Raw genomic sequence first — 23389 nt, 5'->3', positions numbered from 1 at the left:
ACCTTTCACATGTCTGGTAGGCTTTCTTTTTTTTTTTTTCTCACTTTCCCCTTGATAAACAATGGACATATAAATAATGAGTTTTTTTTTCCTGAAACGTCACAGCTAGAAATTACAATGAATGGTAAAATCTTTATTGTGCAAGCTTTTATGGGTCTAACTATCTGAAAAAACGTTTTTAAATCTGCGTAAAATTGCATGTTGGGTCACATAAGGCCGTCTTTGATTAAAATTTGCTCTTGCCCAACGTTGTCACAAAAGCTCCAATCAATGGCATCTCAGAAAATGTCTGACTTTCTTCTTCAATGTGATACAAAGTTGAAGCTACCATTTTTTTTCCTAAAATCTTCAGCCGCCACCTTAGTAAATGATTAAACATGACAGGGACCCATGCGTGAGTTGTTGCCTGATGGTCAACTATGACAAACCTTAAGTGGCACGCAGTGATCAATGAAAGATGGCACATTGGTTATTATGTTGTGCTTCCCAGCATATTCCAAGTGTGTTGCTCATTAGCTCCTCTTGAGAATTTTTTAAAACATTTTTTGAAATGTAACTTTTGATAAAAGCTGTGTCACTCCACAACCCAACAGTCCGCTATGGCACACGATAACTTGATTTCTCTTTTATACATTTCAAAAGGTACGCCTTTGGATGCATAAGCTCTCCAAGGGTTCTTAAATGCCACCAGTCATACATTAACAGATGCCAGTTTTCATCCATCACTATTAATGCCACTCCAAGCTGAAGTTTTCCTCGAAAATAAACCTAAAACAAAAGAGAATTCCTTGTTGAGCGCTGTCAAACAATACAAACCGCCATTGACACGCAAACGTTAGCATCGACAGTCGCCGATTTTGCAGGAACGGATTTGAATACAAACTGTGAAGTAACACACATAGACAGGCTAAGTAAATGACTAATACTGCAGGATCTTACTGAGTAAACTAGAGTCGTGGTATAAGGAGAAATCCTGCTATTGTTCTTCATGTGTCTGCCTGACGGCATTGTAGTGCCAAGGCGGGCACACCAGAAGGAGCAGGACAGTGAATTGGATTACAGCATTAAATCATTTTGCACAAAATATTGCTTTACTTTCTATCGAAGTCATTACTTGTTTTTATAAAGGACAATGTAACAGATTCCCATTTTCCCTCATAAAAAAAAAAAAAAGAAACCACAAACACTAAAGGCTATTTTTGTGCCCAGCGCAAGTCTTGCGCAAAGGTCAAGGTCAAGGTCATCTTTATTGTCAAATATGCTTGCGTATGACATGCAGCATAGATGAAATTTCTTCCTCTCAATCCTCAGTGCAAATATGCATGCAAACATGCTGTGTATTAAACATGCTGTGACAAAGTGCAGCATAACGGTGTGTACGGGTGTTTTGTTTCTTGAGCTATTTTTTAGTGCTTTCTAGAGATTAAAAAAGGTGAGATTAATTAATTATAAACATCTGTAATTGATCTAATTAATCTATATTTTAATCTCATTTAAAATTTTCTGAGAAACCCCCTATTTTTGTTTTAAATTCATTACATTATTGAGCATTAAGGCTTAGTTAGTTTTGACCACCAGGGAATATCACTGTTTTGTTTTTGTAAATCTTCAAATCATTACAAAATAAAGGAGAACACCAGGTCCATAAAAAGTGCATAGGTTAACATATCAAAAACAGTAAGGACACTTTTCTGAGCAATACAAGTACTGAACACGGAACTCGCTACAGATAATAAACAAAACAGACGCTGAAAGCACAGTGCTGTAAATTAGCACTTCAGAAATAACACTGTTCATCATGACAAAATAAAGTGCTGAAATAAACATCAACCACTTCTAATAGGCTACAGAGGACACAGCAGCTATGCTGACTTCATGCCTCGTACGCGGGGTGTTCTCCTTGAGTTTAGTTTGGCGAAGAGCTTTGCTATGGCTCCCTCTATTGCTAACGCTTTCGGTACTAACGTTAGCCGTGGCTGCACTTGCGACTGGGTGCTTTGCATTGAAGTAGGAGGCTAAACTTGAGCTGCTTCGGTGGTATGCAAACTCCTTCTTAGAAATTATTCACAACACTCTACCTTTATCAATAGTGCCGTCAGGGCATTTTTGAGAAGTAAATTGTCCATTCATTGTGCCGAGAACTCTCACATGTTCCTCCATTTTCAGCGTTCCTTTCCTCACCGCTGCTTACGTGGCCCTCCCAACTCCAATGGGAGCAAATCAGCTTCTGCTAAACAAGCCCAAACATAAGATTAAGATATCCTTTATTTGTCCCACAATGGGGAAATTTACAGTCTACAGCAGCAAGATTGTGGGTAAATTACAGCCAATCAATGTCCACTTCAGGCTGTGACTGACCATTGTTTCCCCTCCCTCAACAACTCGAACACAGGAAGCCAACACATAAAAAGGGATATGAGAAAAAAAGCAACCCACCTACAGAAAGAATAAAGTTAAAGATTAAAATTTAGATTAACGCGATTAAAAACCATAAGGCGCTGAATAGGACTGTAATTAATTAATCGCAATTAACGTGATAATTTGACACCTCTACTATTTTTGTAGACAGGGACACTTAGAAATATGTTTACGTTTATTAGGTGCTGCTTGTATCTCGCTTGTAATGTGGGCACTTGGACACTGCCTTCCACTCGGCATTGTGTATCTGTGTGTGGGAAAAAAAAAGAATACAAGGTGCAGAAGCCCGCAGGTTGTCGCATTCAGCCAAAGATTGTTTTTCACATTTTGCCCTTTTAACCCCCAATGACAAAGTTGTCAAAACAATCCCTTTTACAAGCCATACCAGTGCTGCAGTTTCTAATATATGCATGTGCATTGTCTGCCTTGTTAGCATAAACCCTGTGAGTTTGTCTGAGATGACAATCTTATATTGTGTGTGCTGTTTACACTTTCTAATTTCCTTATTTTAAGCACCACAAACAATAGAGTGGTCTGCCATTGCTGTTTTAGAGGGGATGTCGATAAGCGTATACCAACAGTAAGTACTGAACTCACACGATGATGAAAGAAAGCAATGTTTTTGGTTTGTTTGTTTTGGTTTGGGGTTTTTTTCTTTTTTTTTTTTGGTGATGAGATTAAAAATATCAGAACTAAAAACAGAAATGTGCACTTCTTTAGAAAATAGGCATTACTAAGTGACCTCCATACCTTTGAACAGTAGGGCATAAGATAAGATAAGATAAGATATCGTTTATTTGTCCCACACTGGGGAAATTTACAGCCTCCAGCAGCAAGAATGTAGGCAGAAAGAAGAAAGAAGGAAAAACAAACACCGTTCAATTAAGTGCAATATAAATACAAAATGGATCAATCGCAGTGCTATTTACAGTTGTTTTTCACATCATTTAATTATTATTAATATTATTGTTGCTATTTTTATTCAGCAGCCTGACAGCAGTCGGTAGGAACGAGCGTCTGTATCTCTCCTTCTTGCAGCGCGGATGTAACAGTCTCTGGCTGAAGGAGCTACCTAGTGCTGTCAGGGCGGGCTGGAGAGGGTGGGAGGGACTGTCCATCATAGCTTTTAGCTTAGTTAGCATCCTTCTGTTGCCCACCTCCTCCAGAGTGTCAAGGGAGCAGCCCAGGACAGAACTGGCCTTCCTGACCAGTCGCTCCAGTCTCTTTCTGTCCCGGGCTGAGATGCTGCCTGACCAGCAGACAATGCCATAATGGATGGCCGAGGCCACCACCGAGTTATAGAAAGTTTTAAGGAGCGACTCCTGAACCCCAAAAGACCTCAGTTTCCTGAGTAGGAAGAGTCGGCTCTGTCCTTTCCTAATCAGGGTGTCCGTGTTTGTAGACCAGTCCAGTTTGTTGTTCAGAAGAACACCTAGGTACTTGTAGGAGGTCACCCTCTCTATGTCCATACCCTGGATGTTCATCGGTGCTGGTGAGGACTGTTTCCTGCAGAAATCCACAACCAACTCCTTAGTTTTCCTAGGGTTGATCTGGAGGAGATTCTGCTGGCACCAGTCCACAAAGTCCTTCGCCAGTCCCTTGTACTCCCGATCGTCCCCCTCTGTAATGAGGCCAACAATCGCAGAGTCATCGGAGAACTTCTGAAGGTGGCAGTTTGGAGTGGCGTGTCTGAAGTCCGAGGTGTAGAGGATGAACAGGAATGGAGCCAGAACAGTCCCCTGCGGCGCTCCAGTGCTGCAGAGAAGCCTGTCCGACTCACAGCTCTGCAACCTCACGTACTATGTTTTCAGCATTTTTAAATAAATACCCACCAGACAAGAATATAAGAGTTGTTATTCTTAGTTAATCAAAAACTCTGTTGTGTCAACAGCCCTGCTGAGCATACGCTGTCTCTTAGTGTGTGTGTGTGTGTGTGTGTGCGTGTGCGTGTGTGTGTGTGCCTGCATGTTTTGTTTGATTGTTTTTTTTTTTCCCCCTTCCCCCTTTGGTCTTTCAGAGGTCATCAAGAATGCCTCTGACATTTACAGCACCTAAAAGCCTGGGATTATCAGTTTCCTTCTGCTGTCCATAAACATAGACAGCTACACAAGAAAGCTTTGAGAGAACATTCTCTCCTGCTTACTCACAAGCTCTCAGGCAAGCAAGGGCCTTTCACTCCTCGTTCATTTAATAAGGTCCGACTTTTGTGCACTTGAGAAGTGGGTAGCTTCAACCAAAAAGTGCTCTGTCCTGAGTTGTTGAACGCATGGAGAATTGAACACCGTGAAATAAAAGCTGGAATTCGGAACTTTGGTCTCATATTCATCTTTGGATCTGAAACACCAGTGTCTTCACTGTACAGTAAAAATGGAAGGAATTGATCTTGCCGGTTCCAATATTTGTGGCGGGGACTGGACGCTGCCTGTGTTGTCTATACACAATGTATGTTGTCCGTACACAATGCGTGTCTCAAAATTCTTCTTTCAGCAATGTTCCATTCAGCTTTTCTCAAAAAGCTATTTAGCTGTTCGAGTGCTGGCATTTGCAGCGTCACAAGTGACCACATGCACATGGCTCGGTCAAGGAGGGAGTAACGCGCGACTGTCACTAAAAGCAAGTGCCCCCTGAGCGCACACGCATGCTAAGATGGGAATTACAGTGAAATGCCCATGCAGTAGAACTGAGCTGACTTCCTGGAAGATAATAGGTGTGCAGTGCCATTTCGACCTGTTAGCTATGTCTCTGTATTTAACTTTAGCGGCTACAGTACACCAACACTGTGCTGTAATTTGCCACCTAAAATTACAGCTTCTGAGACACAGACAAGCCCTGATGGCAGTGCTGCTTGCTGTCGACAGGCTTAGTTTGCCACATGTTGTTTTTAGCCAACAACAAGCTTCAGGTGCCTTTTTTACATTCTGACAATTACTTTGTGGGTGAACAAAAATGACCTTTCATGCTGTCAATTTTTATTTTGCAATGATTTTAGTCGGTTTATCTTTTCAGCTCCATGGGGAGCTGAGGGGTAAAATAACATCTTTCTTCCTGACAATTACCTCACAAAACCACTCAAGTTGTCCAAAACCATCTCTGAAATGACAACTCTTTATTTTCATACATGTCTTTAGTGCAGAATTTGGGATTTTGAGGCGCTGTTATACTACCGTATAATCTTTCACGCAGATAATTCTCAACCTTAACCACTGCTTCAATCCATTTCATAACTACAGGGGACTATTAAATTGCCACACGCAACTAATTCAATTGCATTAGCTCATCTGATGAATTCATAAGTTGCATAACTTCAATGGATTTAGCTTATAGTGATGACAATACGGATAACACCCCCCCCCCCCCCCCCCCCCCCATCTGAATGAAAGTGATAATGAATTCAACACGTAAAAATGGTCCATCATCATTTGGGGGGAAACTTTTTTTGTTTTTTTGAGAAAAATGTTGGGAACAGCAACCAATAATGTAGGCTACATATCAGAAGTACAACATCTTGCCTGGTTTCATGGTTTGCATATACAGTAACCTCGCCTCGATCGTGGATTTCAGGCTTGCAGTCAGATATGGGTTATTTATTTATTTGTGTTCATTTTCTGAGCAGACTTTATTTTTGTTATTTCGCTAGTGGCCACAAATGGCAGCTGGCACACTATTGTTTTACACTGTAAATTTGAAAAAATAAAATAAAATGAAAGACTGTAAACGGCAAGTATACCAGCAGCATTTTAAGGTCAGCCCAGTTTGTGCTGAAAATGAGTTAAATCCTCTGTAATCCTGCTTTTTAATTCTACAGAAAATGATGATTGGAGGGTAATTTTATAGTGTACGTTTATGGAAATGATGTGTATATCGTGAGATGCTGAGTTAAGTTTGTTTGTTTGGGAAAAAATGTCATGTTTCTTGTAAACACGTAGATGGATCGGAACTGTACGATGTTTGTCTCATGTGTTGGTATTGCGCTCTCTAAAGATATTGTTGTTGTTTGTTAGTTAACAAAATAAGTGCCGTTAAAAAAACATGCCGAGGGAGCCTGTAAATTTCCATATCACAGATTTATCATTGAGTGGGTGATCTGGAAGGGAATTTTGCTGTACAACAATTGTTTTGCTCCGTTTTGGAATAGGTGAACCATCTAGCACAGGGGTGCCCAAACCTTTTTGACCAAAGATTTACTTTCAATCAACCAACTTCCCGCGATCGACCCGTTACCGTACACGGGCGCATAGGCACGCATTTGCACATGCATGCCATGATGAGCAACAGCCAAAACGGCGCCTAAGATAAAATACAGTAAAATACATCCTGATTTATATAGCACTTTCACAACAGCTCCCGCTGAAACAAAGCGCTGAACAAAACAGTTAATGAGAGAAAAATAAAGTAGACACAAGAGTTGTTGAGGTTGTGAAAAGGATTTCCTGCCTACCTGACATGGATGCATGCGATGCACTTTTGCAGCCCGTTAACTATCGTAGCTCATCCGTACTGTTTTAAAAGGCTTCTCTCGGCCCTCCAGATTGCCATTCTTTGAGAGTGCCATCGGTGAATTGTATTCGAAATGAACTTTGACTGACAATAAGAAACATAATAAAAAGCTACATCACAACAGCTCTGATCGCAAGCTGCAATTGCAGACTGCTGAGCGCTAACAACTTCCAGTGACGCAGGTCATGCACCACCGCAGGTTAACGGTGACATTTTATTTTATTTTTTAAATACTTTTTGTGAAAGTGAGACTGATAGGATGATTAGGGTGCAGTGTGCATTAACTCAAAAAATATATATTACTAACATGCAGAGAGACACACAATTTTTTAACATTTTTCCCCCCTCTGCACCCCCTTGTGCTCGACTTGGGACCAGTCGGCGAGCTATCAGTCGATCGCGATCGACGTAACGGGCACCCCTGGTCTAGCGGATGCATGAAGTCTGTCAGCCGACTTGAGCTGTTTTTTGTGTGGTCACATCACGCTCACATAGTGGGAGAATAGCAAACCTGTGTGTAGTTTAGTGTGATGGCATGCGCGCATCTGTGCGAGGTGCTTTGTCACCCCGAGGCCAAGCGGTTGCTGTAACAACCTCCCGAACGCAATTAAGAGGTGACCTATTATATGAGCCAGCTCGCTGAGACTGATGAATTGCTTCCAGCAACTCACTCTTTCACTGACACCCACGGCACTGTGGTCCTTGCACGTCAAGAAAAATTCTCATTTTGGAGGCATTTTAGCAGGACTTGCAATATGACACTTTTAAAATGTATACATCATCCTGTCATTTAACAAACTGTTCGATCTTAACCCTATCATTCAGCATTTTTGGTAAGAGATCTTCCCATACGAGTTGCAACTGTTAGACGTGTGGCAGCGTTGTTAATTATGAGTTTATTTGCTCTCAAGATGTAAGCAGATCAAAGCGCAATACCGGCAGTGGAAAAAATGTCCGGAGTCACGGCTAAGCTGACTTTTTAACTGTCTTAGCCTGCAGTCAACTCAATGTCCTCATCACGACCTCGGCAAAACCTTGAGACCAGAGAGAAAATCCTGTTTAAGCCTATAGTCGAATGGCTGAGTAGAAAGCCTTCATTTGTTTTCGGCCTTTGGATCTTCCACCCCCTCCCACAACAAAAAACTCGAACATAGTGGAAGATGGTTGTTTTCTCCGTCTTATTGGAAGAAAGGAAATATTAAAACGAACAAACAAACAAAAATGTCGATTATGTGAGTAGATGGATGATGCCAGTATAATACGAGCCAAGTCTTATCGATAGTGCGAGACTGCAATACGTGGTTGAATACAAACAACCGCTTTTACAATTTGCCCAAATAATTATTCAGGATTATAAAAAGGAAACAATCAGTCAGTAGAGAGATGATGTACTAGTCTGTCATTAATTAAATAAGCAGACATGGGGCTCAGTTGAGGGAATGAAGGAATCAAAGCTTAAGACCATCTGATACTCTGCCTGGGAAACATGCACATGTGCGTGTGTGCGAAAAGCTTTTCGTACATTTGCTCACCATCAATGGACAAGCAGTATAGCACCATGCGAAAGCCTTACAATACCATTATAATTTTGTTCGTTATGGATAAACTACACATTGTCACTTAAGTCAAAGCCGCGCTATGGTAGTGGACAAAATTCCGACTTGTATTGGATGCAGGGTGATTCAAAAATTTAAAAGCTCATGAAATGGAGTCGTCTAGGCCAGCAGTCCCCAACCCCCGGGCTGCGGATCGTTACTGGTCCGTGTTGTCATTTGGTACCGGGCCGCACAGAAAGAATAAATAACTTAAACGACTTCCATTTTATTCATTTCGAAATCTGAAAGATGTTTTATTTTGAAAAATTACCAGATTCTGTGTTTCATCGGTCTACAGTATATCACTCTTGACGCAGGTCAAGGCGCAATTCTCGGTCATGTGATAGGTTACCGTTAAAATGATACCCAGGAGCAAGCAAAATGAGTAAAAAAAAAAAAAAAAAGTATTTGGAAAGTTTTTTTGGGAAGCCAGGAGACAGAAGACGAGCCTACGACTTTCAAGAAAAAGAAGCTGGCTGCATTTCATAGATAGTATCCTACTTAAAATAGGAGTCCTACTTCAAACACGGCTTTACCTCAACGGGAGATTCCCACGCAACAAGCCCACTCTGCATAATATGCGGCGATGGTGAGTCGTATTTTTCATGCACTTTGTATTTGCGGTGTATTTTATTTTGAAGGCACATTTAAACGTTATCTACATAGTGACCAGAGAGTGTTGCGGCAAAATAGGATGTTCCTCGTGTAATGATTCGTGTTTATTATTGTGTTTCGAAAATACCACAGTTTTCATGCAGGTCGTATCATATTATTTTGTTGTATTAATCCGTCACACCTTTAAAGGCCAGTCCCTGAAAATATTGTCTGACATGGGGCAAAAAGGTTGGGGACCGCTGATCTAGGCAACGCTTCGATTCGTCCACTGAGCACTGACGATTAGAACTTTAACCATTTCATGCACCCTGTGTTCTTATAACATGATAAGCTCTCCATTGTAGTAACCGCTGTCCCTGAAAGGGTTAAGTCGATGAATAGCATAACTGCAGGTTTGCTGCAATACTTGGTTGCAAAATATTCCTTCCCATTGTAATAAATAAAATAAAATTGATACCACTGTACAGTATCTTGTTGTGGGTAGTAACCCTGATGTTGTCTTTGGAGAATTGGTGCTGGAGGCCATGCAGGTATCTGAACGTAATTGGATGAACAAGTCGGGTGTGTGGCCAGTCCAAGTGAGGAGGACACTGAGTCTGCGATCTTTGAAACAGTAATTCATGTCTTTGTCACATCATGACTGGATTACTATAATGCATTTTACTTTGGTGTCAGCCAATCCTCCATTAAGCGTCCCTAGTTGGTCCACAATGCTGCTGCTCGCCTCTTGACTGGTACTCTTAAGGGGAAACACATCGCTCCTACTCTGGCTCCATTGTGCAATTTAGAGTTCTTTTTAAGATCCTGTTATTTGTCTTCAAATCTTTAAATGGCCTCGCTCCACCTTACCTCTCTGAGCTCCTCCGCCCATTCACACCCGTGGTTATTTTAAAGTGCTCTATAAATACAGTTGAGTTACAGTATGTTTGGAGTCAAAAGGTGTGCACAGTCAGCTGACAACTGAACAAAATATCACTGACGTCATCCGTTAATCCATGTCGGCTCAACTGTCGTCACCCTAGCGTCGACTACAAAAAAATACGAAGTCGGTCAAGTGGTTTGTTTTTCTTGCTTCAGTCGGTATGTCTTAGTGTTGACTTTTTTTCTTTTTTACTCTGTCAAATGACGGGCCTAGACTTGCGCACGGTATGATTTAAGATCATTCAGTGACACTTTTTTTTTTTTGGTAATACTTATCTCTGAGGCATTAGGCCACAGTGCTTATCTCTTCAGTGCCAGTGCAGTCACACTCGCAGTGACAGAATCACAATCCTGATCCAAAGTGATACTTTGCATTGTTCACTACTAAAACTGATGAAGGTGGTTGTGTCCCTCCCACAGGCTCAATGCTAATTGGGAACGTCGCTTGTCACGCCAAATAGAAAGTCAAGGCTTCATTCCTCAGCCAATTTGTTGCAATTCCTCTCCCAAGAGGTCCTGCCCATGGAGGCAGTCTCATATTCATGTTGTGCCAATTTTACGCTCTGGTTTGGTCTGCTTTCCCTCCCCAAAATGCAGTATTGTGCAAAGATTACCCTTTTGAACAACACCAAAGAGGAATAAGAAATGCTGTTTTTGTTCTTCTCATGATGCCATGTCTCAATTCATATTCTCCATCCATCCATCCATCCATCCATCCATCCATCTTCTACCGGGTCGCGGGGGCAACAGCTTTAGCAGGGAAGCCCAGACTTCCCTCTCCCTAGCTCCTTCTTCCAGCTCTCCCCGGGGGATCCCGAGGCGTTCCCAGGCCAGCTGGGTGATATAGTCTCTCCAGCGTGTCCTGGGTCTTCCTCAGGGTCTCCTCGCGGTGGGACATGCCCGGAACACCTCACCAGGGAGGCGTTCAGGAGGCATCCGACTCAGATGCCCAAGCCACCTCATCTGGCTCCTCTCGATGTGGAGGAGAAGCGGCTCGACTCTGAGCCCCTCCCGGATGACCGAGCTTCTCACCTTATCTCTAAGGGAGAGCCCGGACACCCAACTCATTTCGGCCGCTTGTATCCGGGATCTCGTTCTTTCGGTCACGACCCATAGCTCGTGACCATAGATGAGGGTTGGAACGTAGATCGACCGGTAAATTGAGAGCTTCGCCCTTTGGCTCAGCTCCTTCTTCACCACGACAGACCGATACAACGTCCGCATCACAGCAGACGCTGCACCGATCCGCCTGTCAATCTCTCGCTCCCTCCTGCCCTCACTCGTGAACAAGACCCCAAGATACTTAAACTCCTCCACTTGGGGTAAGATCTCCCCCCCGACCCGGAGGGGGCACTCCACCCTTTTCCGACTGAGGACCATGGTTTCAGATTTGGAGGTGCTGATTTTCATCCCAACCGCTTCACACTCGGCTGCGAAATGCTCCAGTGAGAGTTGGAGAGCCCTGTTTGAAGGAGCCAACAGCACCACATCATCTGCAAAAAGCAGGGATGCAATACTGAGGCCACCAAAACGGACCCCCTCAACGCTTCGGCTGCGCCTAGAAATTCTGTCCATAAAGATTATGAACAGAATCGGCGACAAAGGGCAGCCTTGGCGGAGTCCTACCCTCACTGGAAACGATTCCAACTTACTGCCGGCAATGCGAACCAAACTCTGACATCGGTGGTATTGTGACCAACAGCCCGTATCAGGGGGTTCGGTACCCCATACTCACGAAGCACCCCCCACAGAACTCCCCGAGGGACACGGTCAAACGCCTTCTCCAAGGCCACAAAACACATGTAGACTGGTTGGGCGAATTCCCACATACCCTCGAGAACCCTGCTAAGGGTGTAGAGCTGGTCCACAGTTCCACGGCCGGGACGAAAACCACACTGCTCCTCCTCAATCTGAGGCTCGACTTCCTGACGGACCCTCCTCTCCAGCACCCCTGAATAGACCTTACCAGGGAGGCTGAGGAGTGTGATCCCCAATTCATATTCTCTTCCCTCCAAATGGATGGTCCCCCCCCCCCCCCCACGTCAAACGCCTCATTTACATTCACATGCCAACACCCTGAGAAGGGCATCTTCCGTTCCGTTAGTCCGCCCCTGGGCTGCTTTAGAGCGCCTCAATGTGAGTGCACATCATGCAGAGAGAGACGGGTGGGCAGGTAGGGTGGCAAGAAAAAACCCCATCAAACTTGACAGCCAGCGTGTGGATTGCAGCTTTGTGCTGGCGTGACGGCTTAAGAGCGCCTCGCTGTCACTGCGTTGGTTGACTCGGTTGGGTATATTCCAGCCAGTTGAGGCTTTCAGCAGATATAAGCACAAGCATATAGGTACGTGTAGCCTAAAGAAAGATACTAGATGACGTTGCAGCCATTTTCTTCAAGTCGTTGAAGTTGTATTTGATTGACAGTTAAGTTAGAATGGCTTGATTTTTAATTTGCCTTAGTTTGTACATTTTGTCTTTGTTTTTTTAATCACTCCAATTTGGCAGGGTTGTTAAACCCTTAAAGTTAGGAGGGCCCACCGAAGGGCCCTCTGTCATCTGTCAAAACAAATCGCTGATACACGTCGTCAGCTGAGTACATGTGTGCACATGTTATACATCTTTTAAAAGCTGAGTTTCTAGAGATTTGAATGGTGCCCTGCATGTTACAATTGTTAACATTGAATTTGAACCGGAACTTGGGGAGACATCAAGCTTTGATCCTGTCGTGTTTTCAAGTCCTAATCAACGTTCCAAATCCATTTTCAAGGCAGATTTTGTGAAAAGAAATTAGACGAACATAAGATTTGCCTTTTTTTTTTCCGTTTTCGAACATCCATTGTTCAATAACAGGAGCACTTACACAGATTCTTACTGTATGGGAGAAATATTCATAATGATAACATTTTGAATATTTCAAAGAGACCAAAACTTTGATGATACTCCAAATGGTTCAAGAACAGCTACAAATTTACTTTGGGTGCACCTTTCCATAGGCGTTTTTGGCAAAGTTGCCCTCGGTTTAATTAACATCCAATACTTCTTTTTGGCGTATCAAATGTACAAGACATTTATTGTCACTTTACAGGGACTTAAAAGTATGTGTGGAATTGTATTTGAATTGAATTCAAATATATTATTAGAAAGCTGTTGCCCCAAATGATAAGCTTACCCTTAATGGAATTAACCTCTTACTTACCCTTTTCTGCATTTGAGAAGGCAAGACACCTTTTGGCACACGACAAGAATAAACTTGTAAATAAACAGAAAAGGAGTTAATGACATCAAGATTTACATTTCGATTTTAGTGGCAGCTTCTTGACAACTTTACCACATTATTGCACAATCTGGTGTTTTATTGATTTTGTCTGGATTATATTCCATTTTTAGAGACTAATTAACTTTGCCATCTAGTGTCCTAAAAATGTTCCTGAGGTACCGTAAGTGATTTTTCTGATAGCATTCCTGTAAGGGTAAAAATATGACATTGTAGTACGAGTGAGTTACTGTGCAACTTTTGTAATTTTCTGTCGCTCGCCATTTCTTAGTTACGCTACTAAAATGTGATTAGCTCTTTTTGACATGTAAGTATGTAGGCTGTGGCTTTGTAATGAATTGTATCCGTCTCCTCTTTTCTCACTTTTCCCGACATTTTGGAAACACATCTTAATTGACAGCCTGACATTTTTTGGTCTTTGGAGGGCCATTTATGTTTCATTATTGTTCTTAGCACACATTGGTGGCGAGTTCAATCCCGTAGGCCAAACTGTACCGCGATTATCTTGAATTTCAAAGGCAACCCTTCACCATGCGCTGTCCTGGCCCAAAGATTCGACTGAGTGAATTTAAAGCTTTCCCTCAGGGGGCGACTGCTGAGAACCAAGCTAAGTGGCAAGAAATGAAATGTACGCGTGTGTATGCATAAGTACATGTTTGCTGACTCAGTCAGGGGCGAGATGAAATCTCTCCCGTTTACATACTGGACACATCCACACATTCCTCCAGTCTTGCATATCGCCGCCTCTGCAAAACTCAATTGCATTGCACTGTCAAATTGAATCGAGAAATGTTTGCGACAACGGATGGAGCAGAAAATTGATTTGCACCCATCCGCCAAGTGTGACGTGCAAGTAACTTTGCACCAACCTTGTTGTTAGTGGTATTTTGAAGTGAAAATTCCCACTCTTTCCTTTTGCTATAAGTATGTTGATGTGCAGGGGTGTCACTTACCGGCCATCTTTCACATGTAAACATTACAACCTGTTCCCAAACTCACCTCGGACGGGCAAATGAAAAATGCCCTTAAAAATGGCCATGAAACCTGCAAAAGCTCAGCTCATGGTAACGCTATCTTAAGGGGTGTTTTTAAAATCTTTTACACAGAGTACCACCTCAAAAACACTTTTCTAGTACCAGTATCATGACCAACATTAAAATAGAGTAGTATAACTTCAAGTCTTCATTCAAAACAGATGTTTTATTCCTTGAGTTACTATCAACATTAACGATGAGTTGGGAACAATATCCTTAATGATTCAATTCAAGTGTCTGGCACATTGAAGAAAAAAAAGACATTGTTTGAAAACAAATAGTTCTGAAAGATGAAATGCTCGTGCTGAAAATAAACCCCAACTGAACTGCGCAGGCAGCTAAATATATTGCCTATTCCCTGTTTCTGATTATGCTTTGGGTGTCTGAAGGTTTTCTCACTTTTTAAAATGACCTCATTAGAGAGCATTCTTGGGAATTCCTTTTTTTTTCTTTTACAAGCCCTCAAAATTCTTCAAGAAAAGCTGATAAAAACATCCAAAATACAGTGCTGTGAAATTGTATTTGCCCCCTTCCTGATTTCTGTGTTCTTTGCATATTTATCACATACAAAGCTTTCCGTTCATCAAACCAATTTTAATGTCACACAGAGGCAACCCAAGGAAATACAAAATGCAGTTTCTAAATGCCAATTTAATTTTTTAGGGCACAAAAACAATTCCAAAACCACCTGTCCCTATGTATAAATTTGCTCCCCGCCCCTTGTTAAATCACAAAGTAACTAACGACAGTTTTTGGAAAGCTGAGTTCAGTTTCACAGGCAACACCCGAGCACCACATTTATTGAATCAAGAAATTACATCAATATAATCTGTCAGGCAATGTGAAGTAGGCTACAAGAGCTCAAGAAACAAACGCATCAAACCATGGTCCGAAGAAATTAGAAAAAAATTGTGATTGAAACCTATCAGTCTGGAAAAGGTTACAAAGCCATTTCCAGGACTCCGGGGCTCCATCAAACCACTGTCAGAGCCATTATTCACAAGGAGAACACTTGGAACAGTGGCAAACATTCCCAGGCGCGGTCGACCAGCTAAAATTACTCCAAGAGTGTGACGGCGACTCATCCAGGAGGTTGCAAAAGAACCTAGTACATCATCCAAAGAACTGACCTACCTCAGTGTTCACCACTCTACCATAAGAAAGACACTGGCCAAAAATGGCATCCATGGGAGAGTTTCCGGGCGAAAACCACTGTTATCTCAAAAAGAACACAGAGGCTCGCCTCGTCCAAAAGCCATCTTGATTATCTTCAAGACTTTTGGAAAAACACACTGTGGGCTGATGAATCAAAAATTGAACTTTTTGGAAGATGTGTGGCTGCTTTGCTTTCTCAGAACCAGGACAACTTGCTGTGATTGATGGGACAATGAATTCTACTGTCTACCAGAAAATCTTGAAGAACAATCTGTTTGCCCTCAAACTTTAAGTTCTCTAGGATCATGCAGCAGGACAAAGATTCAAAACACACCGTCAAGTCCACCTCTGAATGGCTGAAAACCCCCCCTCAAAGTTAGTGTTTTGCAGTAGCCAAGTCAAAGTTGGGATTTGAATCCAATTGAGATGCTGTGGTATGACCTCATATGGGCAGTTCATGCTAGAAAACACTCCAATATGGTGGTGATGAAGTAATTCTGCAAAGAAGAGTGGGCCAAAATTCCTCCACAGCGATGTGAAAGACTCATCTCCAATTATTGCAAACGCTTGATTTCAGTTACTGCTGCCAAGGGTGGCACAAGCCATTATTAGGTTCAGGTGGCAATTACTTTTTCACCTCGGGACAGGTAGGTTTGGATTTTTTTTTAAGTTGCCAATTCCTGTCATAGAGTGCATTCGATTCCCTTCCCTTATTAAACGTGCATTACCAAAATTGTCGTTGGCTTCCTTTTGGGGAGGGCCTGGAACAGATAAATTCCATTTGCATTCATTTTTGTGAGAAAAAATTATGAGAGATATTTGTACAGTTCTGTGCAGCGGCAAAGCGGTTTGGAGTAAATACTACTGGAGGTCTTCTAATCAAAGTACATCTTTTGAAATGTCCAGCAATATAAAATTTTCTTTCTTCATCTTTTCACCTGCATATCTTCTATCGCATAAACTCCACCCCTTTCTTCTATATCGTTGATGGCCTTAACCCACGAGTAATCATCTTCCCCTTTCTATGGGAAGTCTAAGCCCCGCTTGGGGGGCACTTCCTCTTCTGTGCTACCGATGGACTTGAGCAGATTAGATATGGGAGCCAAAGTTCAAGGAAACGATATGCTTACATTTCTCAGCTTGGCTCAATCTATTGTCCGATTGAAGTGGATCATAGCAAAAGTAGGCACGCTGAGTGGCAGGTCATGACTCATCCCTGACCAATCCCTCACCGAAAACAGACTGCTGCTTTGACTTCATGCTTGCATATTAGAGAGCTGTTCCGTAAATTTCTTTCTTTCTCTTTGTAGGGGAAATTTGTGCCTTTAAGATTTCTGGCCAGGACGTTCCGTTCGAGGCGGTGGTGTTGAATCGCAGCTCAGGAGAAGGCCTACTGAGAGCCAGGGCTCCTGTGGACTGCGAGAGCCAGAAGGAATACACGTTCATGATCCAAGCCTACGACTGCGGAGCAGGACCCGGTGGGGCTGACTGGAAGAAATCCCACAAGTAAGTACAGCAGGCTGTGCTCACTTCACTCCTCATTTTATTTTCATTTCAAGTTTCAAGAAGCAGTTTTTCTCCTTCAGACAAATAACTCGACACTTATAATGGCTGGCAACTGGAAAATCGAGTCGATGCCACAAAAGCTAACATGACACGAACTTAGTTTTTTAACAGACTACTTGACATGAATTGAGAGACTGGGAAAACATTATAATTTTCGAGTTTATATAATCATTTGTGTTTGTCTTCTTCATTTGATGGCTTTGTGGGCGCCTTTGTGTTGCTGTCACCAATTATGTTTGCCGTCCAATAGACGGGCAGTTTTAACAATGGCGACTGTTGCACGCACTGTTAAAGCTGCCTCTTCCTGCTAATTGCTCTCAAACTTGGAATGAGTCATATGTGTAACTTCTGAGGTAGGATACAAGAAAACAAAGCATGACTGGAACTCAACACTTTGGCACGAAAGCTACTAAGACAGCTCCACAAATTAATCCATGAAGACAAAAAAAAAAAGATCCAAGCTCACAATGAATTGATCAGCATTAGATGGGGCTCCATAATTTCAGATCAGCAGATATTTTGCATTTTATGCAAATGCTGTGATTGGTTGGAATGTCAACATTTGCCAATCGATCCCTATAGGGCATTCCAGCAAACACTGGGACACCGTTCTTTGCTGCCACAGTTAATAGCCCAAGGTTTCTCAGCATACACAGCTGGATCAAAAAAAAAAAGGGGGGGAGGCATGTCTGTGTATTTAATATTTATCAGCGTTATCAGTGTTTTAGGGAGAGCTTCTGATGGTGAATCATGATTATATTTTTCCTAATGCATTTTAGTGAGTCAGTTCGACATAAATTTTGGCTATTCAAGGTCCCAATCCCCTGCGAATAGCGGGGGTCGACTGTACAGCATATAAACAAGTTGCTTACAGGTATTGGATCGATTGGCCCATCTTCTGATCAGATCGGTGATCAGTTGTCTTTTTTTGAACTTGCCGATCAGTGATCTACTCCAAAATGCTGATTGTGTAAAGCCTAGTTTTGTTAATAGTGCGGAACGCCAGGATGGGGAAGTTGCCTTGCAATTGTCGGTTGAGATACTCGGTATGTGATGTAGGTCATCCCCAGCACATGAAAAATTAACACATGCTTATTATTAAGGTCTTTATTTTGAATCAATGTTATCAAATAACCAACTTCAATCAAATCATATGTTGCTGTTGTGTCTGAAAGATAGATGGGGGTTCAACATATACAGCGTGTGATCAGACTGTTTCCTTCCTTCCTTCCTTATGCCCCGGTGATAAGTTTTGGGTCGAGTCACGGCGGCACGCCCCTTCTGGAGCCGTCCTCCTTTTCATTGAGCTCTGTCACTTCAGACGTGCTGATGATGTCGGTTGACAGGATTGTGCACTCACTTGTGTATGGCGGAGAGCGTGCCAGCGTCCTTTGTGAATGACAGTGACAGACATGGCATCAAAGCTGCCGCCGCCTTCTTTGCTCATACACAGCAAGCTGTGAAAATGCGGATGCGGGGTGGTAAAGGGAAATTTATGAGCTCAGGGAGCTCTGGGATGAATTTCTCCAGTGGAAGACGAATGGTGCAGCCTGTCTGCGTGCGTGTGTGTGTGTGTGTATGTGTGTGTGTGTGTGTGTTTGTGTGTGCGTGTGTGTGCGTGTGTGTGGGTGTGCATGCGCGTGTGTGTGTGTGTCTCCTCATCACTGCATGACATTCTAAATAGGCCTCATTAAGCTGTCTGCACAGGTTCTCAAGACGAGGTGGCCTTTTTCTTTTAGAATTTGACTGGATTCTCCTATAGATGACCCCCACACCCCTACCCCCAGTCTTCATTTGCCGTTCTTAAGATAGACCATGAACAAGGTTTTGATGAAGTTTGATCATCTTTTCCTCCCCCCATCCATCTCTTTGCTTCCTGCCTCTTCTCTCCATTAATCACCTCCAAACTACATGTCCCTGTGCGTGTCCCTGATGTTCCCTCTCTCCATTCTCCTTCTTCCATGGCTTCCCCTAGAGCTGTGGTTCATATTCAGGTGGATGACGTCAATGAGTTTTGCCCCGTGTTTCGGGAGCCCCTATACAAGGCTTCAGTCATTGAAGGCAAGATCTATGACAGCATTTTGCAGGTATTTTGGTTACACTTCCTATGTGTCATCCGTCACCATAATATAAACACGTCTGTGGCTTTAATGCCACAATTACGTCACATTTCTTGTGCCTCCAAAAAAAAAAAAGCATCACTATTCAATAGACCAACCAAAAAAAAAGGCATGTTTGTTCAACCATTTACATTGCATTATCAAAGGGAGCGAGCCATTTTTCACTCTTGAGATTGGTCAATAATTTCTACACACACACAGAGCGTTAGGACTTCGACCTCACAGTGCAGAGGTGCCGGGTTCAATTCCAGCTTTGACATCCCTGTGTGGAGTTTGCATGTTCTCCCCAGGCCTGCGTGTGTTTTCTCCAGGTACTCCGGTTTCCTACCATATTCCAAAAACATGCATGGCAGGCTGATTGAACACTCAAAATTGTCCCTCAGTGTGAGTGTGAGCGCGGATGGTTGTTCGTCTCTGTGTGCCCTGCGTTTGGCTGGCAACTGGTTCAGAGTGTCCCCCGCCTACTGCCCGGGATGGGCTCCGGCACCCCCGCGACCCTTGTGAGGATATACTGTATGTATATATGTATTTGTATATATGTCTGTGTGTGTGTGTGTGTGTGTGTGTGTATCTATACAGTATATATACAGTATATATATATATATATATATATGCTGGATAGCTCAGTTGGTAAGGCATCGGTTTGGCATACGGGAGATGGTGGTTAGAATCCCGCTTGGGGGCAAAAAAATGAGCACATAACACCATCCAGTGTGGGTCCTTGGGCAAGATCCTTCACGCTAATGCCTATCTCATACAATGATGACAGACAATAAAATGAATGACATGTCGGCTCAGACGTCGCCCGGCCAAACAAGGTCTGCGTCAGGTGCTGGGGAACCAGAGCACCTTGATGAAAAATGGGCTGCTGGAACAAAGCGGAGATGGGCGAGATGCGATAACATGGCTCTGTTGGAATGCTACTACTCACGCAACCCTAGTCAGAGGGGTTACATGCAGAGAATGTGGGCTAAATGGTTACTTCGAAACCCACAGTCACTGTTGACCACGAAACAACTAGTAGCTCAGTGTTCCAACATCCACAAACGTCAACTGCTGTCACAACTTGAGATTGATGAGGTACAACGCAGGCTCCATGGTGTAGGGCCCCAGGCTGCCAGATCAGAGGAGGAGGTCATACCAGAGATTGGGAGGCAAGCCCCAATGAATGCAGATGATGAGATTGGGAGGCCAGCCCCAATGAATGAAATGCTGAGCGAGGCAGCAACTGACCTGAAAGCTAAGATCATGGCGAGAATGAAAGCTGGGCAACCTAGAAACCGATTACAACGGCTATGTGAAGTACCACCTGAAAGTCTCATGGAAAGTGTGATTGCAGCACTGAGGGCGATCCCTACCGTAACGATCACGGAAACCAATGAGCTGATATACGCTTCAGCATCAGTGATACTTGAGATGCTTGGCTATAAGAGCAACCATGGAAGCCATGAGATACGTTACCCACCATGGAAAAGACGGTTGGAGGCTAAGATCAAGGCGGTTCGGAAAGATGTGAGTCAATTGACGGAGGCCCAGAGAGGTGTGATGAAAAGGCCGATACCCGAGAGGTACATCCAGATGACCATACCTGAAGCACTCGAAACTGCCAAACAAAGGCTCCAAGCCTTGTCCAGCCGCCGAAAGCGGTACACGAAAGAGAATGAGGCCAGACGAATAAACAGGCTGTTCGCAACACAACCTGCGAAAGTGTACGCTCAGTGGCAGGGTCCTAACAACAGAGCTGACCCACCAAGACTGGAAACTGAAAGGTACTGGAAAGGCATATGGGAGAAGGAGGTTGCACATAACAGCAGTGCACAATGGCTGGTGACCCTGAGAGAGGAGCACAGCAACCTCCCTGAACAGAACCCAGTTACCATAACAGTGGCAGACATACAGGAAAGAGTCTCAGATATGAAGAACTGGACAGCACCAGGCCCGGACATGGTCCACACCTACTGGCTAAAGAAACTCACAGCACCCCATGAGCACCTAGCAGCACAAATGAACCAGCTGCTGAGGGATGGGACTCACCCAGGATGGCTAACCGAAGGGCGAACGATCCTGATCATAAAGGATCCCTCAAAGGGTGCAGTCCCATCCAACTATCGGCCAATAACCTGTCTCTCCACAACATGGAAGCTCATGTCAGGCATCATTGCGGCTAAGATAAGTGGACACATGGATCAATACATGAGCGAAGCACAGAAGGGCATTGGTAGAGATAACAGAGGAGCCAAACATCAGCTCCTGGTTGACAGAACAGCCGCACAAGACTGCAGGTCCCGACGTACCAACCTGTGCACAGCCTGGATTGATTGCAAGAAAGCCTATGACTCGATGCCACATACATGGATCACTGAATGCTTGGAGTTGTATAAGGTGAACAGGACCCTAAGAGCCTTTGTTGCGAACTCGATGAGGATGTGGAAAACCACATTGGAACCCAATGGCAAGCCACTTACCCAAGTGTCCATCAAATGTGGCATATACCAAGGTGATGCACTCTCCCCACTGCTGTTCTGCATAGGACTGAACCCCCTAAGCCAAGTAATCACCAAGACAGGCTATGGATACCGTCTCAGAAATGGAGCTACAATCAGTCACCTCCTCTACATGGATGACATAAAGCTGTATGCTAAGAGCGAAAGGGACATAGACTCCCTGATCCACACAACCAGGATCTACAGCAGCGACATCGGGATGTCATTCGGGCTTGAGAAATGTAGTCGGATGGTGACTAAGAGAGGAAAGGTAGTCTGCACTGAAGGGGTCTCACTCCCTGAAGGAACAATAGCAGACATTGAGGACAGCTACAAGTACCTCGGTATACCACAAGCCAATGGCAACCTCGAACTGGCAACAAGGAAAGCGGCTACGGCCAAATACCTCCAGCGAGTGAGGCAAGTCCTAAGAAGCCAGCTCAATGGCAAGAACAAGGCCCGGGCAATAAACAGCTATGCCCTGCCAGTGATCAGATACCCTGCAGGAATAATAAGGTGGCCAAAGGAGGAGATTCAGACCACGGACGTTAAGACCCGAAAGCTCCTAACCATGCATGGAGGGTTCCATCCCAAATCCAGCACCCTGAGACTGTATGCAAGCCGAAAGGAAGGAGGCCGGGGACTAGTGAGTGTGAGAGCCACTGTCCAGGATGAAACATCCAAGCCCCATGAATACATCAAGGAGAAGGCTCCAACGGATGACATACTCAGAGAATGTCTCAGACAATGGGGAACAGAAGATGAGGCGCTGGAAGAGGGACCATCATGGGAGGGCAAGCACCTACATGGGATGTACCACCGGACCATAACTGAAGTGGCCGATCTCAAGAAGTCCTATCAGTGGCTAGAGAGGGCTGGCCTGAAGGACAGCACAGAGGCACTCATCCTGGCTGCTCAGGAGCAGGCCCTGAGCACCAGAGCCATTGAGGCCCAGATATACCACACCAGACAAGACCCAAGGTGTAGGTTGTGCAAAGAGGCACCCGAGACGATCCAACACATAACTGCAGGGTGTAAGATGCTGGCAGGGAAAGCCTACTTGGAACGCCATAACCAGATGGCTGGCATAGTCTACCGAAACATCTTGCGGAGTGTGGACTGGAAACCCCAAGGTCAAAATGGGAAACACCTCCCAAGGTGGTGGAGAATGACCGAGCGAAGATCCTGTGGGACTTCCAGATCCAGACTGACAAGATGGTAATGGCGAACCAACCAGATATCGTGATCATAGATAAAGGGCAGAGGAAAGCTGTTGTAGTGGATGTAGCGGTCCCAAGTGATGGAAATATCAGAAAGAAGGAACACGAGAAACTCGAGAAATACCAAGGGCTCAGAGAGGAGCTGGAGAGAGCCTGGAAGGTAAAGGTGACAGTCGTGCCTGTGGTGGTCGGAGCACTCGGGGCAGTGACCCCCAAACTAAATGAGTGGTTGCAACAGATCCCGGGAACAACATCGGACATCTCAGTCCAGAAATGTGCAGTGCTGGGAACAGCAAGGATACTGCGCAGAACCCTCAAGTTTCCTGGCCTCTGGTAGAGGACCCGAGCTGAATGAGGGACGGACACCACCCGAGGGGTGAGACGAGGATTTTTTTTTAAATGTACTGTATAGGCGGCCCGGTAGTCCAGTGGTTAGCACGTCGACTTCACAGTGCAGAGGTACCGGGTTCAATTCCAGCTCCGGCCTCCCTGTG

General features: G+C 44.0%; 1 protein-coding gene across 1 annotated transcript in view; it reads left to right on the top strand.

Moving 5' to 3' along the window:
* The window catches only part of clstn2a (calsyntenin 2a), a 130685-nt gene that overhangs the window by 69177 nt on the left and 38119 nt on the right, over nt 1–23389 (top strand). Inside the window, exons 3-4 of the mRNA XM_086129026.1 lie at nt 16817–17012; nt 19048–19159. Of these exons, the coding sequence (XP_085985152.1) occupies nt 16817–17012; nt 19048–19159 (308 nt within the window). The remainder of the gene's footprint in view (nt 1–16816; nt 17013–19047; nt 19160–23389) is intronic.

This window comes from Hippocampus guttulatus, chromosome 14 (assembly GCF_054856545.1).
Source record: "Hippocampus guttulatus isolate MCC_2025c chromosome 14, RoL_Hgut_1.0, whole genome shotgun sequence".
In the NCBI taxonomy this organism is placed as follows: domain Eukaryota; kingdom Metazoa; phylum Chordata; class Actinopteri; order Syngnathiformes; family Syngnathidae; genus Hippocampus; species Hippocampus guttulatus.
This window is presented reverse-complemented; position numbering and strand designations above follow the sequence as displayed.